Source organism: Ammospiza caudacuta, chromosome 1, assembly GCF_027887145.1.
Source record: "Ammospiza caudacuta isolate bAmmCau1 chromosome 1, bAmmCau1.pri, whole genome shotgun sequence".
Lineage (NCBI taxonomy): Eukaryota > Metazoa > Chordata > Aves > Passeriformes > Passerellidae > Ammospiza > Ammospiza caudacuta.
In genome coordinates, this window is record NC_080593.1 from 132,063,720 (window position 1) to 132,084,641 (window position 20,922).

At 36.3% G+C, this 20,922-nt stretch overlaps 1 protein-coding gene across 1 annotated transcript in view; it reads left to right on the forward strand.

Annotated features, from left to right (window-relative positions):
- Positions 1–20,922, forward strand: part of STK3 (serine/threonine kinase 3) — a 128,160-nt gene that overhangs the window by 71,841 nt on the left and 35,397 nt on the right. The window contains exon 10 of the mRNA XM_058824626.1: positions 8,927–9,102. Within this exon, the coding sequence (XP_058680609.1) occupies positions 8,927–9,102 (176 nt within the window). The remainder of the gene's footprint in view (positions 1–8,926; positions 9,103–20,922) is intronic.

The window sequence follows — 20,922 nt, forward strand, 5'->3', positions numbered from 1 at the left end:
TTCCTGTTGCTAGGCCCAACAGATCAGAAGAGTGGCATTGGGTTTGCATTGCAGTCTCTTAATCTGTGTTTTATTTGTCTGCTGGGGACATTGCTTTTAAAATGTACTGTTATTGTCAATTTTTAATTGATTCCAATTACAATCTGTAGTTAGGGAGTTGCCTTTCTACATCTTCACATTTGATCAGTATATGTCTTAATCCCATTCTTCTTTCTTCTCAAACAAGAATAATCTTGAGATTATTCTCCTTCCCCTCCAGCCTGTCCCGTAGATGACTGTCTTGAGCCCTGTAACTACAGCAAAGCAAATCCAGCAAACTGGAGGTAGTTTGCTTCATGACAAGTGATGGTTTAATCATTCAGCTGTCAGGCCACAGGTTTGATTTCAGCACTTACTTGCTGAAATTTCTTGTATTTTGCATTAGGCATGCATTATTTGCATTTTTTACATTAAAAACTAGAAATAATTCAAGAATGGGACCTCCACATCTCTCAGCTAAAAATGAATATAAATCATGTCCACTGTAGCTGGTCCTCTGGTTCTTTGATTGTTGTGCTATTGGCTGAAATAGAAGCAATAGCAAGTTTCCTAAAGAAACGTCACCAGGAAGGGACATAAAAATCCTTTATGTCCCTGAAAGGCAGACACAGATTTTGTGTTTCTTTATACCCAATAAAGACAGGAGATTTTGGAGATTAGTTGCTTTTTCCAGTATACCTTTAGAGGCAAAATAGGCACTTTCTGGATGTTTGCATGATTTGGTTATAATAAAATTAGTATCTTAAAAGTGCTCTTTGATATTGCTGAATAACATTGCAAGCAAGAAGGTTGGAGAAATAAACTTTGTGAACTAGGGAAGAGAGATTTCATTTCCTTCCTAGAGACACAAAATATTTATGACAAACTTCTTATTTAATTGCTGTTGTGTTTAGTTTCATGTTTTGTTTCCTTCTGCCTTTTGTTTCCCTGCTCAAGGACAAAATAAGAAACAATAATATGTTTTTATTTATAAGTACCCATGCTTAGAGGCCTCTGGGAGCCATGACAGAAAATAACTAAAACCATATTTTTTCACAAATAGGGAATTGTGCCCAGATAAAATTGGGATTTGGAACAAAAAGAGGCCTGTCCTTTCTGCCCCAACATACATTATACAGTCTTGTAATAAACAACATTTATCCTGTCTTGCTTGGTATGCCTGTGCATGCTCTGAACACAGACTCTGTGGTATGTACCTGGAAAGAGGAAAGAAAATGAAGAACATAGGAGAGTTGGGAGGAACTTGACTTTAGGAGGTTTAATGTGGAGTAGAGGAGAGAGTGAGAATGATGGAAATATTACCTCTTTTGTTCGGTTGCCTGGGTTTTACTTGTTTTTGTGTAGAAGCCTTTTCATATGTCAGTGGAGAGACTAGTGTTCAGAGCAGCTTCCTCACATTCCCCTTGTGGTTTTTCAGCAAGGCTTAGTGTTAGGGCTTTCTGGTGCACCAACAATACCTGGTCCTTCTCTTTTCTCTTTTTCACTCACATGCCCCTGCTTCTCTTTTTTGCCCTGTTGAATTTTTATTGGCTATCTGCATTGGGCTGGAAAAGAAGTTGTCTCTTGGTGCAGTTTGGGTTTATTGTGGATTTCTAACTGTTGCTTCAGTCTTTGGTGAAACTTAGAGGTAGTTTGTGGTTGATAATGAATGTATTAAAAGACAAGGACAGGGAAGTCATGAGGTGGCATTTGACAGCTAGAATGTAGAAAAGTAATCAGGTTTTGGTTTTTTGCCCTATAAGACATGTACATTTTAGGTTTAGTCAGTGTAATTCTTAAATACATTCTTCCTGCTAATCAAATATAAGAATATAATCTTTGGGACAGCCGATATCCTTCCCTGTTCTTCCCCCCCCCAACAGATGACTGTTTTGAGCAGCATAACTCCAATAACTCCAGCAAAGTTGGCAAACTGGAGATAGCCTGAGGCAAGTGATGGTTTAATCATTCAGCTGTCAGGCACCAGATTTGGTTCCAGCACTTACTTTCCTGTCTTATTATACATAATGGTATTTTTGATTACAGCGGGACATGCACCATGCTGTAGAACCTACTTGGGGATAGAAGAATTCATGAGTTGATTTATTCATTATTTTTTAGTGATTTCAGCATCCAGGGTAAGGGATTATTTGGTATTGTAAGTCAGTCTCCTCTGTGATATGAGGTGTATGCTTGGATAGCTCTGGACTGGTGCTTCAAAACTCTTACTTCAGCTGGTGTTTCAGCTGACAAGCAAAAGCTGGTGAAATGTGTTTTATAACGACTTAGGTCCTAATTTTGGTAGGAATTTCATAAGGAAACTCAATTGTGAGCTGATTTCAGTGTTGCTGTAGCCTAGGTATTTACACTTCACAGATGTATTTTCAGTCAGGCATGTTTACTGTGCCCCCAGTAAGATGGTTTGCTTGGTGCCATATATAGGTGTATATGTATAGAGGTGATAGATGTTTACAGGTCTGTATTGGTTCTCAAGCCATTTTCTGTGACTGGTAATAAAGTTGTTCATTTATGTCACTAGTAGTAGTATATTTTTTAAATGGGGATTTTTCTTTTTAAATAATGTTGTTGTCAATTCTGCTTTTGAGAGCTGTTGCAGAGTGCTAGTTTAATGTGGATTTTCTTTGCTTTGCTAAAACCAGAAATAAAGTGTAATTTGGCTGGAATGGATTGATAGAAAGTGTTTGAGCAATGCTCTCAAGCACATGGTGTGATTCTTGGGGTGTCCTATTCAGGGCCAAGAGTTGGAGTCCATGATCCCGATGAGTCCTGTCCAACTCAGAATATTCCATTATTATAATAGTAGTATCATTGAATATTTTTTCTTTTTTCCAGGGAATGAGGGTAAAAAAAACCCCAAAACTATTAAACCAGATTTACAAGTCTTATTCTCAAGTAGCAAAGAAATGTTTTGTGCTAGAAACTTTTCCTCATTTAAAATTGTAACTTGGGTTCACTGTCCTTCAAAAAGTCTCTGAAAGCTTCAACTAGTTGAAAATTATGTGGATTTTCCATTTAGATGCCAGTTACAACTACTTCTGGTAAATAGTTGTGTCATACAACAGACAAAAGACTGGATGAAGCCCAATTGTGAATGAAGGCTTGGGTGTATAAGTCACTGGGATACAAAACCTGTGAACTCAGTAACTACTTTGTTACACAGCTCTCAGAAGTCAGACATTTCTTGGATCTGTCCTGTGGTAGAATCCCAGCTGCTCTGGCCTAAGTAACTGATAGAGTTTCTACTGCTGCTTCCTTGTGCTTCCCAGTAGCCTGACCTCTAATTCTTTGAGGTGGTTGCTTAACAGGTGAGTGTTAGCAGCAGAACTTTCCCACTCATAAAATACAGTCACAATTCCTGCTTAAAATATGGCTGAAGGAGGTGGCTGTGCAGCTTTTCATGTGGTAGTTCACTGTTAGATGCATTTGCCTGGAGACTTGAGGTCAAATTGACATTCTGGGCTTCTGCCTCCCATTTCCCGGAATTACTGCCACTGTGTTACAGGGCACCTTGTGAGGGGAGAGAGTAGTGGTAGGAATGTATGGAATACTAAACCTGAGTAGAGTATGATGTTGTATAAGCTCTGGTAGCCTTTGCAGCAGGGGTGAGAGCACATAGGTATGTGCAGGTCAAAAGAAGGCTGAAAAGCTGATTGCTTTACAGCTTCTGACTCAATAGTGACTGAGCAGTGTATTTTGAGGGAATAAAAGATAATGGCAGGATGTTCACAGAAGCACTTCAGACAGGAGAGCCAGATCCCTAACTTCACCAAGCAGCTGAAAACGTTCCTCAGTTGAGTGGTAGATGGATATCCACAGAATGTAGAAGGCTGTGCAAGCTCGTGGCTTTTGGCAAAAGGAGGAAAGCTTTCCTCCATGGATATGCAGCTGCAGAAGAGGTCCAGTGTCCTGGTAGTCACAGAGTGAGAGAAAGGCTTATACACTTTCTACTGGACATTGCAAACCCTCCACTCCAAAATGCCAAACAAACAAAATACTAGTACCTGGGCCCTCCCAGGAAATGGTAGTGGGAGTCTCCTTTCTGTAGGAGATGGTCACCCTCCTCTGCTGACCTTCCTTGTTAACTAACAGCAGAACTTTTAAACAGGTTTAAAATCAATTTGATGTTCATATAATACTTTTCTGTTGGAAATGCTTCACTGCAAAATAATTTTTCATGGTAGATGACACATCGGTGGAATTTTACCAAAACATGTATTAGAATGGAGTGTGCATTCGTCTTTATTTTGAAATGTGTGTTGAGAATTATTTGTTTTATTTGTGATATGTTTTTGAAACAGTGTCATAGAGTTGGTGTTGTGTTGTTACCTCATTCATTTTATTCAGGATACTTTTTGGAAGAAACTTGCTTACATAACTATTTGGGGACATCCCTATTGGCTGTGTTCCTATCAGAGGTATTGCTGAGGTAGAGTGTTTTCAGCGCCAGTGGTGCTCTCTATGTTTTATGGCTTTCTAGCAGTTTCTGACTGTTGTTTTGTTATGGCCTTTTCCCCCAAGCTGTCTTTGCAGTAGGCAAGTTGTAGGGATGGTAGAAGACAGATATTCTTAAATATTGAAATGGTGGAAAACATTTTTAAACATGATCATTGCTTATTGAAAAGCAAACATTTAGAAGAATGAAAAATCCAGATCTTTCTAGAATGGAACAGACTATTACACAATAAGCTTTCAGTGCAAGTGTGAAGTGATAGTGACTGTGCTGCAGATTTTTTGTGGCAAATGTAACTTACTGAATAGATGAGTGAATTAATTGTCCTTAAGGTAATCTTTACATATTATACTTCCAGTTTTCTTGGTTTTTGAAAGATGCTTGAAAAGATAACAGAAGATAACTCTGTGATTCATGAAAGTTTAAAAAAGTAATTTCAGACCAAAATGATCTTACTTTGGGGAAAAAAAAAGATGCAACCTTTATTAGTTTGCTCTGACTAAGGATCCTGAGTGTTTTCTAATGTAAATACAAAAGAGATAGCAGCTTTCACATGGCCTTTAAACTGGTAGATGTCTACCCATTCCTATGAAACGCTACTGAACCTGTTAGGTTAGCTAGAGATTGGAATAGTGTCTCTTTTTCCATTTATTTATTTATAAAAATAAAATAAAACCTTAACAATTAATTTCTAAATAAATTCTTCAGGATTTTTTACATTAGAGGAAGAAACAGGAAAAAAATTGAAATACCGCTGGTCTCATAATTTTGCAGTCACATTTCTGGTTTTCTGTGTGAGTTTTTGTATTTGCAGTGAAGGTAAGCAGCTCTTGCTGTTTTAATTGGGCTAACTGACTGTATGCTCAGTTAAAATCAGAAGTGAGGTCTAAATTCTCACTTAGCAAAACAAATAAAAGACATTCTCAAAGTAAAAAAAAATAAATATTCTTTCCTTACCTTGGAATAATTTCAATCCTGTTGACCCAATTTCCATAATATGCATTTGGTAGCAAGGAATTCAGGGGGGCTGGTTTGTTTTCTGTGTGTAGGTAGTCTTCAATTACATGTATAAGGAAGATTATTTATAATAGTTTTAAAAATTACAAGCAGAATAGTTTTAAAAATTCTGAGCAATGCTTGGAAAATCTTTAGTGTTGCCTTATATGTGAGAGAATGGAGATTTCCTTACCTGTAATGGGCAAACATTTTGGTACTTGGAGTTTTGCACAGAGACACTGGCAATCTTTTTGTTTATAACTATGTCTCAGGGATGAAACTTAAGTACAGCCATCTCAACACAAGAAAAAATTGGTTGTGAAAGGCCAGCAATGTGGTGTCCTATCTTTTTTGGTACAAACAGTTTCAGGGGTTTTGGGCAGTAATCACTAAGTAATGAACAGTTTGTACTAAGAAAGTGCATTGTATTTCTGTTTTTAATTCTACTTCCTTCATGCTACTATCTTCTCTTGGATCTGTTTTCTAAATGTGTGGTTTTTTAAATTTAGATTCTTCCATTTTTCTCCTGCTCTACTCAGCTCTCATGAGACTCTTCCTGTAATACTGTGTTCAGCCCTAGGACCCCCAAACAAGAAGGACATGGAGCTGTTGGAGCAAATCCAGGGGAGGACCATGAAAATGATCAGAGGGGTGGAGCACCTCTGATAAGAAAACTGGCTGAGACAGCTGGGGCTGTTCAGCCTGGAGAAGACTCATTCTCTGCATGAGTTCCCGGGAAGACTTTGTAGGACCTTGCAGAACTTAACAGGGAGCCTACAGGAGAGCTGGAGGGGGCTTCTGACAATGTCCTGTAGTGACAGGACAAGGCATAATGGCTTTAAACTGAAAGAGAGCAGGTTTAGAGTGGGTATTGGGAGGAAATTATCTCCTACAAGGGTGTTAAAATGTTGGAACAAGTTGCCCAGAGAAGCTGTGGTTGTCCCATCCCTGGAAGTGTTCGAGGCCAGGTTAGATGGGACTTTGAGAAGCTTGATCCAGTGGAAAGCATCCCTGCCCATGGAAAGGGAGTTGGAATGAGATGGTTTTTAAAGATCCTTTCCAACTTAACCCATTCTATGACTTAGGCTTTTGCTCTTTAGTGCTCTTTCCTGTAGTTATTTGGCATCCCTGCTGTTTACTTCTTATCCCTTCCTCAGTCCTCAGAGGAATGTCCTTCAAGTGATCTTGAGTTTAGTGGGGGCAAACTTGGGAGATTCTAGAGAAGAGGTGTCTGTTGTCTGGTCAGTTAAATTTAACCTGGAGTTTAGTTCACTGAATTGTTAGTTGCTACTAATTAAAATATGGTGAATAGAGATCTGGGATTAGGAAAAAAATACGTGAAAAAATGTGGCAAAAACTGAGAGAAAAATCAGCTTAAAAATGTGAGGAAAAGAAGGTGTGTATGGAAATAACAGATTGACTGAAGGAATCATTTTGGAGTTGAAGGAAAGCAGCTAAAGTCAAATTCACTAAAGCTTAGAGCATGATAGTAGAAGCACACATTAAAAAATGCCAGAAGAAGTCTTACTGGAACAGAAAACTTTCAGAGCAGCAGAAAGAAAAGAAGCAATAAATCAACATGCAGTCTTGGCTTCTGTCAAGAACAGTGTGGCCAGCAGGTCCAAGGCAGTGATTGTCCCCCTCTGCTGAGCCCTGGGGAGGCCACACCTTGAATCCTGTGGTCAGTTTTGTGTCCCTGATTTGAAGAAGGACATTGTGGTGTTGGAGTGTATCCAGAGAAGGGCAGTGGAGCTGGTGAAGGGTCTGGAGCACAAGTCCTGTGAGGAGCTGGGGTTGTTTAGCCTGGAGAAAAGGAGACTCAGGGGTGACCTTATTGCTCTCCACAACGACCTGACAGGAGGTTGTAGCCAGCTGGGGGTTGGTCTCTTGTGCCATGTCTCAAGCAAAAGGGTGAGAGAAAATGGCCTTAGAAAATGTGCCAGGGGAGATTCAGATTAGATATTTGAATTTATTTTTTTTACAGAAAAAGCGAGTAAGCATTGGAATGGGTTGCCCAGGGAGGTGGTGGGGGCAACATCTCTGGAATGCCTGGCAGTGTCAGGAAGTGTCTGGATGTGGCACTTGGGGTATGGTTGTGGTGATTATGGTGTTTCTAGGTCAGTGGTTGGACTAGATGATCTTGAATGTCTCTTCTGGCCTTGATGATTCTGTGAAAAGATGGTAGTACAAAAAATAAACATTAATGAAAAAACAGGCTGCTGTTAGCCATGCAGCAAAATTAGAATGAATTAGAAAATCTTTAGACAGAGGAAATAGAAAGAGATGATGAAATAAATAGTGGAAGAGGGGGAAAAACCCACTTAGTGAATGAATAAAAACAAGTGTAGAGCCAGATAAGGAAGTTAATAATTAGCAAGTCCTAGTAATCATGTAAAACACATGCTCAAAACATAATTTCAGTTTTCCTTTTCACTTGTAAAAATAAATATATAAAATAAAAATTACTATTAATTTGTTATGCTTGTAATTTAAATGTATAGTTTTGTCTGATTTGGTGGTAGGTCCCCCCCACTCCCCAATCTTAATTATTTGTTCTGTTTCATATTTCATTTGTGGAAATGTATTTTATATATCTTCATGTCAAATGTGTTACACTTCCAGGAAGTGACATGACACATTTAATGTATCAATGCTATGGAGAATATGGTCTCTGAGGTGACAGTTAATGTTTATTTATTATGGTATTTAGTAATGAATTTGCTTTGAAATCCCACAAATGAAAACAAATTTCAATAATTTAGGGCTGAAATTAATTTTTTTTACCTTTAGTTTTGTGAAAAGGATAAAAGAGCAGGAGTTCATGCTGATCCCTGTCTGCTTCATAAAACTTTTGCAGCTGTTTGATGATGACAAAAAATCCCCCAGGATATGGAGACAGGGTGCTTTGCAACCATCTGTAGAGGGTGATCCTGTTTTCTGGGAATATTAATTGGTAATGAATTAAATTAAGCAGCATCTGGACACAATTTGTATAGCTGTATTTTGCAAGTTCTTTTTCTAAGTAATTATTAAATCCCACCTTTAGTGAAACTCTGGTCCTTTCCTACAAGTGCCTATGGACCAGGCCTTGAAGTTAGGGGCATTCAGCACCCAGAGGGATGCTTAGCACCTCGTGTTATTGTCTCTATAACAACAAATTAATATTGCATGAAGTAACTTCTCCTGTTATTTGTGTGTGCAACACTGATATGTCTTGAACATTTCTCCACGTTGTATCTTGCTACAAAAATATGATACTTCGACTATGAGCTTTTATGCCAGAGATCCTCAGGGGACAAACAGGCTTGCATCACATACAAATGACTGTATTAGTTTCTGCAAACCCCAGGAAAATTAATTAGTGAAGTTTAGTTTGTAGTACATTAATACTTTAATCTTTGAATAGTTTTTTACCTTTTTTTCTGTTTTCTTTTAACCAAGGAAATGCTACTTCACCACAAGTTCAAAGACCTTCTTTCATGGACTACTTTGATAAACAAGATTCCAAGAATAAAAGCCCTGAAAACTGTAATCAGAACATGCATGAACCTTACCACATATCCAAAAACGTTTTCCCTGATAACTGGAAAGTCCCTCAAGATGGAGACTTTGATTTCGTAAGTACTTTCTCTTTCATGCAGTTTATTTTATATGTGCCAAAAATAGGTAATCCCTTTCTATAACTATATTAATACAAATAAAATTTCAAAAATACTGTCCAGATATCTAATCTTTGTGCCTCATTCTGGTTGTTGAAGTAAGTACACCTGATTAACACAGAACTTTTTAAATGAGGAATTGTGTGTGACATTATATTACTTTGTAATTACTTTTTTAAAAAATGGTTTTGGTTTCCTTAAAATTCATGTGATATAACAACTTTAAAATTTGACCCAGTACTGTTAAGAAAAACTAGAATTGCTACAGACATGGAATATTGTTGTCATTTTTGCTGGCTATCTCAGTAAAATGATAAGCATTTTAAACTGGATTGGAGGCATTTAATCAATCCCCTTGGAGAGGTTTAAGACCACCTACTGTTTTGCACAAGTCATCTTCTTGGTACCATTCCAATAGCAAACATCTCTTTACATAGAATTATTCTACCTAACACAACTTCATCTATTTTAGGTTGGAGTTTTTACCCTCCAAAATATTTGTAGTTTATTTCATTTCGCCTATGTTGCAAATTATAACAGGATCAAAAAGAAAATGTTCCTAAGTTATAGGTTGCACTTAAAATAAAATATGTAATTATGTAAGTAATTATACCTGGTTTTCACCTTGACTTATTTTTTAACATGTTTTCAATTAAGTCTTTGTTTATCTGTTGTGGATGAAATGTTCATAACTACTGTGCAGTAGCTAAATATGATCACATGGTGCCTTTTTGAAGCACACTTGAGATTTCAAGAGAAATGTTGTGTTTAATTTTAGGTAACAGCTGTAGGCGGGGAATTTTCTTTCCAGTTTTCACTTACTGCATTTCTACTTAAAGCTGACTCTTAAATTTAAACTACTGAGGTAAAGCCAGTTAAATAGCATAGTACAAGCTGTTGCTGCTGGAGAGTTTTGATTTAGTTGGATTTTGGTTTGGGTAGAGTTTTTTTAAGTTTGTTTTATTTTTTTTTCCTATCAAATGCAGCAATTATCATCCTGATGATTGACTAACAAAATAGTTGCACTATTCACTGGAAAATAACTGGCCATTGTTTCAGTGGGGTTATTATAGTGGCAATAAAGCTGCCTTTAGAACAATTTTAAATTCATCCTGTCTTTTCCATTACTTGTGAAGAAATGCAGGCAAAAATTATTATTTTTGTAAATGCTAAGATGATAAATCTGTTAGTACCTACTCATTGATAACTCATACGTGGATAATCATGTGGAATTTGTTGACATTGCTTGTGCAATGAAGTTGCCTTCTTGAAGTAGGAATTTGTCCTAGAACAAAACCCAAGCAGTTCTGATCTTCAGAAACTGAACTGCTGAGTTTTATATGCAAACCTTCCCAGTGGTGGTAGACTGGCAAGTACAGACTTGAGAATCCTAGAATGGTTGTCTCTGAAGGAAGAGACATGCTGAGAAGAAATATTTAAGTGTATGGGATGGAAAGCCCTGCAAATTTATTCATGTATATGTCTGTTAAAGCATGAAGTAGGAAAAAGAAATGCATTGAGGTGGGAAAGAGAAGGGAAGAGGAAGTGAAAACCAACTTGATAAATCCCTGTAACTAATTAGTTTGCTTATTTCTGTATATTTTAAGTTGAAACATTAAGAACTGGGAACTAATTCCTGTGGCCAAATTGTATATTTGCTTTAGGTCACAGTGATGTTTTAGCCTGTTCTTAGTCTATCGTACTGTCTGAAAAAACAGTTATTTTATTTGTTGAAATGTACAAATACATGTAATGTGCATAGACCAGTTAATCTTACATACTTGCTGGTGTTTTTAGATAATGTAAATAAATGACATAGGAAACTGTTCTCATAATGTGGATAAACAAATATATAAAATAAGGCAAATGAACTTAGCGCTAGGGCTGGTTTGAAAGGCTTGGTGTGAGCATAGTTTTCTGCCCTGATGTAAATGTTTTAAAAACTACTTGCCAGCACAAATATAACTTGAAGAGTCTTCCAAGAAAATAACATGCTTGGTAATCAATCTGAGCTGTAAAAAAAAAGTAAATTTTAGCAGCATTATTTGTTCTGTAAGTAGGTATTTATGGTTTGGTTTTTTCCCCTACTGAAGTACATATGTTTTGAAATTTAAAAGCTGGTCTTAATTCTTTTTCACTGATGCCATATGGGAATTTAGGGTCTATCTCTGACTTTTGGTCCTGAGGGCCTTCAGTTCTGTGATCAGTCTGTGCTGGTTACTGATGTCATGTTTCAGGAATAGTTAAGAAAAAATTGTCACTGCAGACCTTTGAGAAACATTGCATTGAATCAGGTATATTGCAAATAACTTTAACTAGACTGAATTCAGTTACTGTATACTCACCTTGAATATTACATTATTCCTAATTTATACTGTTATATTTGCTCTGGACTTAAAGTGCTGTTTTTCATGCACAAGGGCTGTTTGGAATTTTTCTACTACATTTCTTCTTGCTTTTTAAAAAGAAACAACGACCAAACATAAACATTCAAGTTCAAGGACTTTTGATTATTTTATTTTCTTTGACTAGGAATTTGTATAGAATTGCTGGTTTTAATATTTGTTTTCTGTTATTCTACTGTCTGTTTTTGATGTCTCACGATAAATTCTCAAACCTAAAAGTATGGACCTTTGATATCAGTGAATATTAGGGAAATGTATTTCTGGGGAAGTACTTGTAATGTTTTGTTTTGCTAGTTCTACTTCAGCCTTTGAAGTGCAGCTGTTGAAGCTCTGATTTGATATACAGCTCTTTCAAAAAACCTAAACTAATGTTTATTCAAACTTCAGCTTTTATATTAAATTGTTAATGTGTATCTCACACTGAGGATCATTGTGGAATTTTGCTTTCAATGAATTTTACCAATCTATAGGCAGTTCTCTTACACATTTTAATTCTTTTTAAAAGACATGTGGCAGGTGGCATAATTAAAGCAGTATTTTAAATCTTAATTCTGTCAGTTTTACTTGGGGTTAAGTGATGCTTTATGCACGGCAAACCTTGATGCCAGTAAGTGTAATCAACAACATAGTACTCATTGTGAGGAATAGTGGCATAATCTCATTGAATAAGTAAAAAGGCAGTAAATCTCTGTAGTGTGTGGATATGATATTCCTAGGAGTGTTAATGATGCAGGGTATAAGCAGCTTTTTCATAAGTAAGCTTAACTGTTGACTTTTAGTTCTAGCTCAGAAGTTGGCAGTTTGGATCAGAATGACAGCAAATTATGTGCTTGTTTCACCCATCTCACTGGCCAGTCCTTTTAAGAACAGCTATTTTTCGTAGATATTTTGTATTATTGCATGTTGCTGTGATGATAGCTTTGTTCTTTCCACAGGGAATGTTTCCCATGAAATAGGTACATGCTGGAGAGAGCTGTGTATTTAATGAATAGTATAACTGCAGGGTGTTGTTAAAGCAGCTTGCTGAAATTTTTTAATTGTCTTTCTCAGTTGAAGATTTTATGTTGTGTAACATTTATAATAGAAATTAGTTTTCACCAAGAAAAGGTGAACTTTTAATTCTGAGCAAGAAGAGCTCAACATTTTTGTTATGTGGGGATACCCAGATAAACCTTAGCTTGTGATGGATGTGCATTGTGTACATGTTGTGAAATAACCTGCTGCTTATATTTTTACTGTATCATGACATTTTAGATCTCATTAAGATTTAAAATTACCCTGTAAATCCTTCTGCCCCTTAGTAATGTGTGTTAGAGTGGGATGTGATATTATCAAAGGATTTACATGAACCTAATTGATGATAACCTCTGAATTTACATTAGTCAGAATGAGTTGCTAAACTTCATTTGCACTAATTGAATATGTTATTTCGTTTTAAATGAGTCATTTACTTTTTGTTATGAGACAATAAAATGTAAAAAGACAAATCTGTTTATTATAGTAATGCTAGGGTAATGATTTCTGTCTCTAGTAGAATTATTTCCAAACAGGAATGGTATCCAGATTGTTAAATATTAAACAGTGAACATGTAGATCATGCTTTGCATAATAACTGCAGTATCATGTTTAAGTAGATGCATTTTGGGTGACTTAAAGATTCTGGAATAGCAACAAAAAAATAAAAAGCCATCTGTTACTGTAGGCAGAATATTTCCCTGGGTTTCAAAAGGAACAAATACATTAGAATATAATAATTTTGGAATAGTAGTACTGGAGATACTGAGACTTCAGTTAACATTTACAAATGTATAATGTTGCAATTGATTCTGTAAAAAATTAAATAGCATAAAATGACTGAAGACTATCTAGAATTAAATTAAAACTTCACTAATAAAGCTAAGCTGAGATAACTTCATTGGAAATACATCTTTGTCCAAAATCTTGGCTGGGTTTCTGCTGACTTTATTTAAGCAGTGAATGAGTTTGTTTGGAACAGTTATTTTTCTGATTAATGAGAATTAACATATTTAATCTATTTTCAGTAATTTCTGATTCTCTTCAAAGATTTGAAATTTTTAATTGAAGTATTAATGTAGATTCTTTTTTCTTTGTTTTTAATAAGTTGTTGAATATCATGAAGCATTTCCAGATGCTGACAGGAAGAATGTTTTCTTAACTAAGCAAATATGAAACTTAGGTTTCTGTGTTTGCATGGGCTTTACACCCATGAGATAAAGATATTATTGGTGCTGATAGTTTTCACACAGAATTTCATTCTACTCAGTTCAGGCAGGGCTGAAGGAGGAGAGACTGTAAAATGAATTTAATGAAAATTACATGCTTTATCTAGGTCATTTTGTGAGGACAGTGTGAACCTCAGCAGTGGAGATTTTCTGTACCTTTTAAAGTAGGTGGCTGTTAGAGAAACTTCTTGTGTCTTGGGTGATTATTTACAAAAATTGAAAGGTATGTGTGTGGGTAAGTCAATGGGAGAGGTATTTGTATTAGGAATCTACAGAGGATGGTTTGCATGTTGTGGTTTGTTAGGTTTATCGTGCAGCTGTTCAGGAGGGGAGTTTTTGCCAGCCTGACATGTAAACCAGAAGTGTAGTATTGGTTGCTGAGATTTTATAGGCAAAGATAACAGAACAACTTACTACACTTTTCCAAAAACTCTGTAAGTCAAATACTTACTGTTTTAACTCAATTCTGTTTGTATATTCTTACCATGAAAGTAGAATTATTTTTCATGCAGAGAAGGGGAAATACAATGCCTGAGCAGAGTGTTTCTCCAGCTGGTATTGAATACAGCATCCTTTCTTTTTGAATATATTCCTTCTTCTATTAGTATGTAAGTAAATAATTGAAAATCAATCCCAGTAATTTTTTAGGCTGTAAATAGGATCAATACTTTCTGTTTCTCTTAAATGGTAGGACTTATAAGGCTGTTACTCTGACTACTGAGTCATGTGTAACAAAGTGCCAGTGCTATACTTCAGCAGCTTTGGAAAGCGAATTGTGCTGTCTGACAAAGATTATATAAATTTTTGTATCTGAAAAGAGCACAGGAATCACCCTTCTAGAACAGAAAGCTTTTTGCATTCTTAAGTGTTAAACAGAACAAAAGGCTTTTATTTATCATTGACATACACTCTGAAGACAAGGCAAGAGGTCAGGCTTGAATGCAGCAATTTATTTGAAGTTGGATATAGGAAGAATGGATAGCTATGTACAGCAGCAGACTGCACTGGAGTGTTGCAGAAGTTGCCATTGTTGCAAGTGTTGAAGACCTGGTTATATAAACACATCAGGAACTGTTTTGGTGGAGTTAATCCCACTTGGAGCAGAGGATTGTTATAGGTGACCTGCTTCTGTAAATGTTTCCGATGGCCTTATTTCCTCTGGCTTTTGAAACTACTGCTGATGCCTGATGTTTGTAATCATAAAAGATGTTGAGAACATTTATGTTTTACAAGCTTGAGCTCTCACAAATAGTGACATACTTAATTTGTTTGTTAGGAGCATCAGTGTTTTGGAGGAGCTAGAGCTTGACTAACCTTAATCTACTTTGCCATTAGCAATCAACTGTTATTTCCAAACACGAGTCTTCCTCTGGAAAATTTCAGCCAAGATGCAGTCAATAAGACTTGAGCAGATTTTCCCTCCCAAAAATTTATAGGATCCCTGCCATCTTATTTTATCACATCAAAAAATTTCAGTGTGCAGTTGTTTTTTACTTACAAATAGTTTCTAGTGAGAAAACATCTCAAAACTTAATTTTCAGCCAACTTTCAAATTCTTTGTATAGAGTTAAGAGTGAATCTACTACACACCAAAGAGTTCAAATGCTTCCATCATCTTAGTGCCTTCTTTTTTACCTGATTAGCTTGAATGAGGAAAGTGAGTTGAGAAACTGGAGCATAGCTCTAGTACGTATATTTGGTTATATATCAAGTCTGTAATTTGTGCGTAGCTTAAAAAGAACAAAGGAATGACATGAGTGCAGCTGATGAGCTGGGACAGTGCTGCTGGTTTAAAGTAACATCTTGTTACCTTAGTAACCAGTTGTCTGTACTAATATACTTCTTTAGGATCATTGTGTAATAGCTCAGTAATGTGCATAGTTTTGAGAAACTTGTAAAAAGGCAGTTGTGGCTGGACAAATTTTAAATGTTCCTTTTTTTTGTCCATCAAACCAATTCAGATTCAGGTTTCTATTCTGTTTTCCCTTACATTTAAAAAAAACCCCAAACAAACAGGGAGGGTATTTAATCCAAGCAGTTTTTCATGTTCCATGAATCAGTGTTAGTGTCAAGACAGTGTGCCACCCCTTTGTGCATAATGTCTGATCTCCACACTGAATGTTCACACCAAGGAGTGCTTGTTCCAGCTCAGGCTTTCTGCAGAATTCTTTGAAATCATCTCTGTGTCAGTATCATGCAAATTTACCACCGGGAAACAAAATCTGCTCTTCTGCTCTTTGCTATGATAATTAATGCTAATGAAAAGGACTAAAAATAAAACCTGTCTTGGGAGAGTGGGTGACTGGAAGATTGTTTTAAGTTAATTTTTATAGCTTCTTATTTTCAAGGAGGATTTCCTCATCGTAAGGTTTGGTAAAGAATGGGATGTTTTTATCAGTTTAGGGATTTTTGCGCCATCCCCTCATCCCTTTTTTTAGACTCAAATGGGATCTTTTTCAGATAAGATTCTAGCAATTTAACAGAAATAAAATTGGATGAGCTTAGTGACTGTGTGGCTGACTCTGAATAATCACAATGCTTGTATTAGATTTCTGTGCCTCGTGTTTTGATCAGCAGCCAGTAAATACCATGTGTAGACTCTATATTAATCATAGATGTTAACAATATTTCGTAAACAAAATGCTGGAAATTAAATGACTGACATTTAATACTATTGTGCTTTATGAGGAACAGAAAAAAATCTGTATGGTTTTAGTTTGCAAATATCTTGTAGAATTTGAATAAAGACACTTGTGCACTAACACAGTGACTTGAAGCAGTGGGCTCAAGTACTTGGAGTTATTTGTTATTTTTGAATTAATATTTTCAGATATATGATTAGATTTGACTTAGTGTACATATATCAAGTCCAGGGATTGTTCAAAATATTTTTTTGCCTTACATGTAAATTTTACTTTTTTTCTTGCAACTTTCATAACTCAGAGATAAAAAGAAACCTCTATGAAACCTGAGAGCAAAATTTGTGTTTCTATAGTTTCTGAATAACTTATTATTCTCATTTACTTGTATTTTTTAATGTATGAAAGTATATGTTAAAATTATCCAAATGTCATTTTTTTACATTAGATCTGTGAGTAAATATGCATTATAATCCACATTTTCTATTGTTTATTGGGAGTTGCAACATTGCTGTGACCTAGTAATTTTATTTTTGGTGAAAAAGGTAAGATGTGTGCATTGTAAATTTCTAATCAAACTATTTGGAGACTTTTTTTTTCCTTCACTGATGTTGCTATTAGTGCCTGGGCAGACATGTGCCTCATGGACAGCACCAGTACTTAAAAAGGTAAAAAAACCCCTATGTGATATCCTCTGATGTATAGAGGGTACACCCACACACGTGACAAATCCAACAAAGCAAAAAAACCCACATTTGACAAGTTTTTAAGCCTACTTTATATTTTTATATGAGTAAAAATTTTAAAATAAAGCTATGCAAGCCCCGTATACAAAGCTGCGGTTATTGGCAAACTCTTCACAAAGACTTAATCTCATACTTGCTAAAGTCAGTGGCAAAACTCCTACTGATGTCAATCTTAAGTTTCACTGCTCAGACTGTTAAAGCTACTTTCATTTGTGTGCCTAAATGTGAAACTGCATTTAGATTTTGGGTTAGAAATTTCACAATTTAGACTGTTTCTCTCAGCGTTCCATAGTTTAGGGAAGTTCACTCCATTCCTAGGAAAGAAACGCTTGAAGAATTAGCACTTTTCTGGCCTCTGTTTAATGATCATGGTGTTACTTACATTTGTGTTTGACATTAGGATTTGTACAGATATAAGAATAGTAATCAGATAATCTAGTTTGTTGACATAAATGTTTCAGGACAAAATTTTTCAGTAGGACAGCTCTAAAGGTACAGTAGCATGGTTACAGCTATTTCAAGAAGCTGCTTGATGCTCACCTGAGCACTCAGACTTCATTTCCGTGACAATTTTTAGTGTGCCATAGTGAGAACGAAAACAAGTTACCTTAACCATTTTGAAAAATGTAACTTTATTTGCACTGCAGCAGACTAGGGTGATGGGCAAGGTTAGGTTTGCAGCTGAGAAGCAGAAACTTTCTAACCTGTGCAGCCTTGACCACATGATGCTCTACGACCGTGCTGTAGTGCTTGTAGATGTGAATTAGGTGGAACTGTGGAACCTTCTAAAAACATGTTTGAATTTTTTCTTCCCTTGTGATGTCAATAAAGTCCAGTATATGTAGTTAATTTTTATGGTTTAATATTATACTTTCAAGAAAGAATGGAGGGAAAAGTGTTCTTCAAAGACACAGACCAAACATTCAGATTACCCTAAAAATTTACTTAGATGCAAAAAGTTCTGTTAGTAAAAATGACAGCCTCTTTTATTTTGTTGTGTCCTCTTTGGAGATGGGAAATTACTTGAAGTGTGAATGGAAGTGGAGGCTTTCTTTCTAAAGTGCAAACATTTGGGTTACTTTAAGATTGCCACTAATTATAGTCCCCAGTTCTAAATGCCATCCACACACAAAAAGAACCTGTATTCTACAGAGATGGAGAACCACTTAAAGATGGAAACTGTTATGCTGATAATGTTCATAGAGATAGAAATATGGTATTTCCATGGTGCTTGTGATATGTGCGTGTAGGATGAAATGGGCTTTTTGTTTTGCTTTTGCAAAGTTGTAAATTTAATCACTATTTTTGTCTAAAGAGTTTCCATTAGCTATTAGAATATGACTGTGAGGGAAGATGAAGAGACCTGTGTAAGTACACCTACATTCAAGCCAGGTTCACATAACGAAGACATTAAATTTAAAAATGAAACTGAGGCTTGTCCTTTTATATTTTTTCTATGGCTTAAAATTTGGCAAGATGTGAGCAACTGTGTGCAGTCCACCTTCAGTGCTGCTTTAGAGAAACAGAGAAGGAATTGGCAGGAGTGTGCTGGTTGTAGTGCATGCTTGATGTGTACATGCTCAACTGTTTTGATTTGTTGTCTCGTGACTTGTCTCGACCTCTTTCTTGTCATGGGATTTAAAGGCCTTGTTTGCAGTGATTGTTCTTCCTTACATAAAGTTTTGAATAGTACTGTTATGGCCTTTTGAAGGAATGATGTTACAGCCAAATAATTCATCTTTCGCTTACACTCAGCGGTTAACAGGATTTAAATCTAAAATTTTACAGTGCATTTTTATGTAAAAAAAGAAAACTAAAGATCTTAAGTCCCAAACAATTTTCAGAGTAAAGAATATTTGCAGAGAAAAGGAGATGGAAAAGAGCTGATACCTCTGAAGGGGATTTCTAAGGGATTTAGGGAGAGCAGTAGGTGGAGGGAAGCCAAACTCCGTGTTACTTACGCATCCCTGTGAAACTCAAGAGCTTTGTTTTCTTCTCTCTGTGGGTTGATGACTCTATAGCAACAGCCCAGTGATTATCTCAGAGGTGGGCTAGTTCAAAACTACAGGGGGAAAATAGTGACACTGGAAACAGTGGTTAGTTTGAAACTGCCTGACCTGTTTTCCACGTTTTAAAGAGCCGTTGCTATGGCAACAGCAGCTCAGTGAGGATGAGCGCTGTGAAGTTGCAGAGGTTCGGCAGTCGTGTGTGCGTGGCGCGGCTGGATTGCTTCCAGCATCAAAGTGTGCTCCCTGCACCCACCTTTTTTACAGATTCCTGTGCTACCCTAGAATTAGCACAGATGCATTAGAAAACATATTTTCCAAACCCTGCTGAGCAGTTTATTAATTTAGCTTGATTTCAGTTAATTTCTTCCTTTGCACATCTCATCGCTGCTTCCCAAAATAGAACACTTCCAAAGAGCAATAGTATGTTGTGGTCTTCATACTGTCCTATCACCAAACATAATGGTAATTTTCTTCTGCAGTTCCATATCCCATGTTATGGAAGTCAGCAAAAATAAGCTGTTAGACCATAGGTTAAGGAGAAGTTAATTCCAGAGCTGAGACACATTCATTGAAAAATTAGCTGACAGTTCTAATCTGTGAATTGCTATCTGAAATTCCTTTACTGCTGGCTGTGGCTATTATAACATGTGGTGGTGAGAGGATTTTGCACATGGCCAGTTCAAGACACTATTTTACAGTTTTAAATTGAAAATTAGTGAAGTGAACTTTGCCTGGCATCTAGAGTGTACTATGCTGCTTGTGAGAACTGTCACTTAGAAGATGGACAGCCATATAGTATGATAACAGAAAGGTTTGGTTAGTAGAGGTGTAACATAATTTTCAATTTAGGGCATTTTTCATGTTATGAAGTTAGAAGAGTGGTTGTAATGTGACCCATGTCGAAAAAAAAGTACATTCTTGCCAAGCACAAATTTCAAGAGGAAGACCTTGTTTTTACTGCTCTTCAAATTCACAGCAGTAGTTGGGACCCCAGCAAAGCGCCTTAGTTAAGAATAATACTGGAGCCTTTGCCTTACTGAGTGGGAGCTATGACAGAGTAGAATACTCTAGGTAGCTGCTTTTTTTTTTATTCCCCAAATCTATCGGCATTGTTTTGGACTTGTTCTTGTTGAACCATGGATTGAAAGTCTTTCACCTCTAACAAGCAGATTATAATACCAAATATGAAGGAAAATGTTCATATGTGATCTTTAGTTTGTTGTTTATGTGGGGAAAAGTAGTGTTTCTGAAGGGTTCTCAACTAATCTCACTAAATGCAAAAACGAGTTAAAAAACTGTGTTCAGATGCCGAAATCAAATGGTCAAAAGTTAAGGAGCAATACATTTATGATCACTTGACCCCTTATGGGCTCATTATTTAACTGAGTTTTAACCCATAGTCGTAATTAAAGAATGTGTTACAGTGCTATAATTAGGAAAAAAAGCAAAATTAAGATTGCCTAAGGAATCGTAAGATGTTCTTCCCTAATGTCTTTCAAGTATTTGACTTGACATTCTTTCATAATTTTAGATATAGAATCACAGAATGTAATTTCATATCAATTTATAAAGGAAAAGGAGGGAGAAAAGCAACACTTTTTCAGTGCACACACAAAAGCCTTTCATTACACAACATCAGTTAGGTCTAAGTGCTGAATTATTGACTGCTGATACCCAGATCAGCTATGCTGACTGGCAGAGAGAGGAAATCAGAAGGAGGAATAGATTACTGGGAG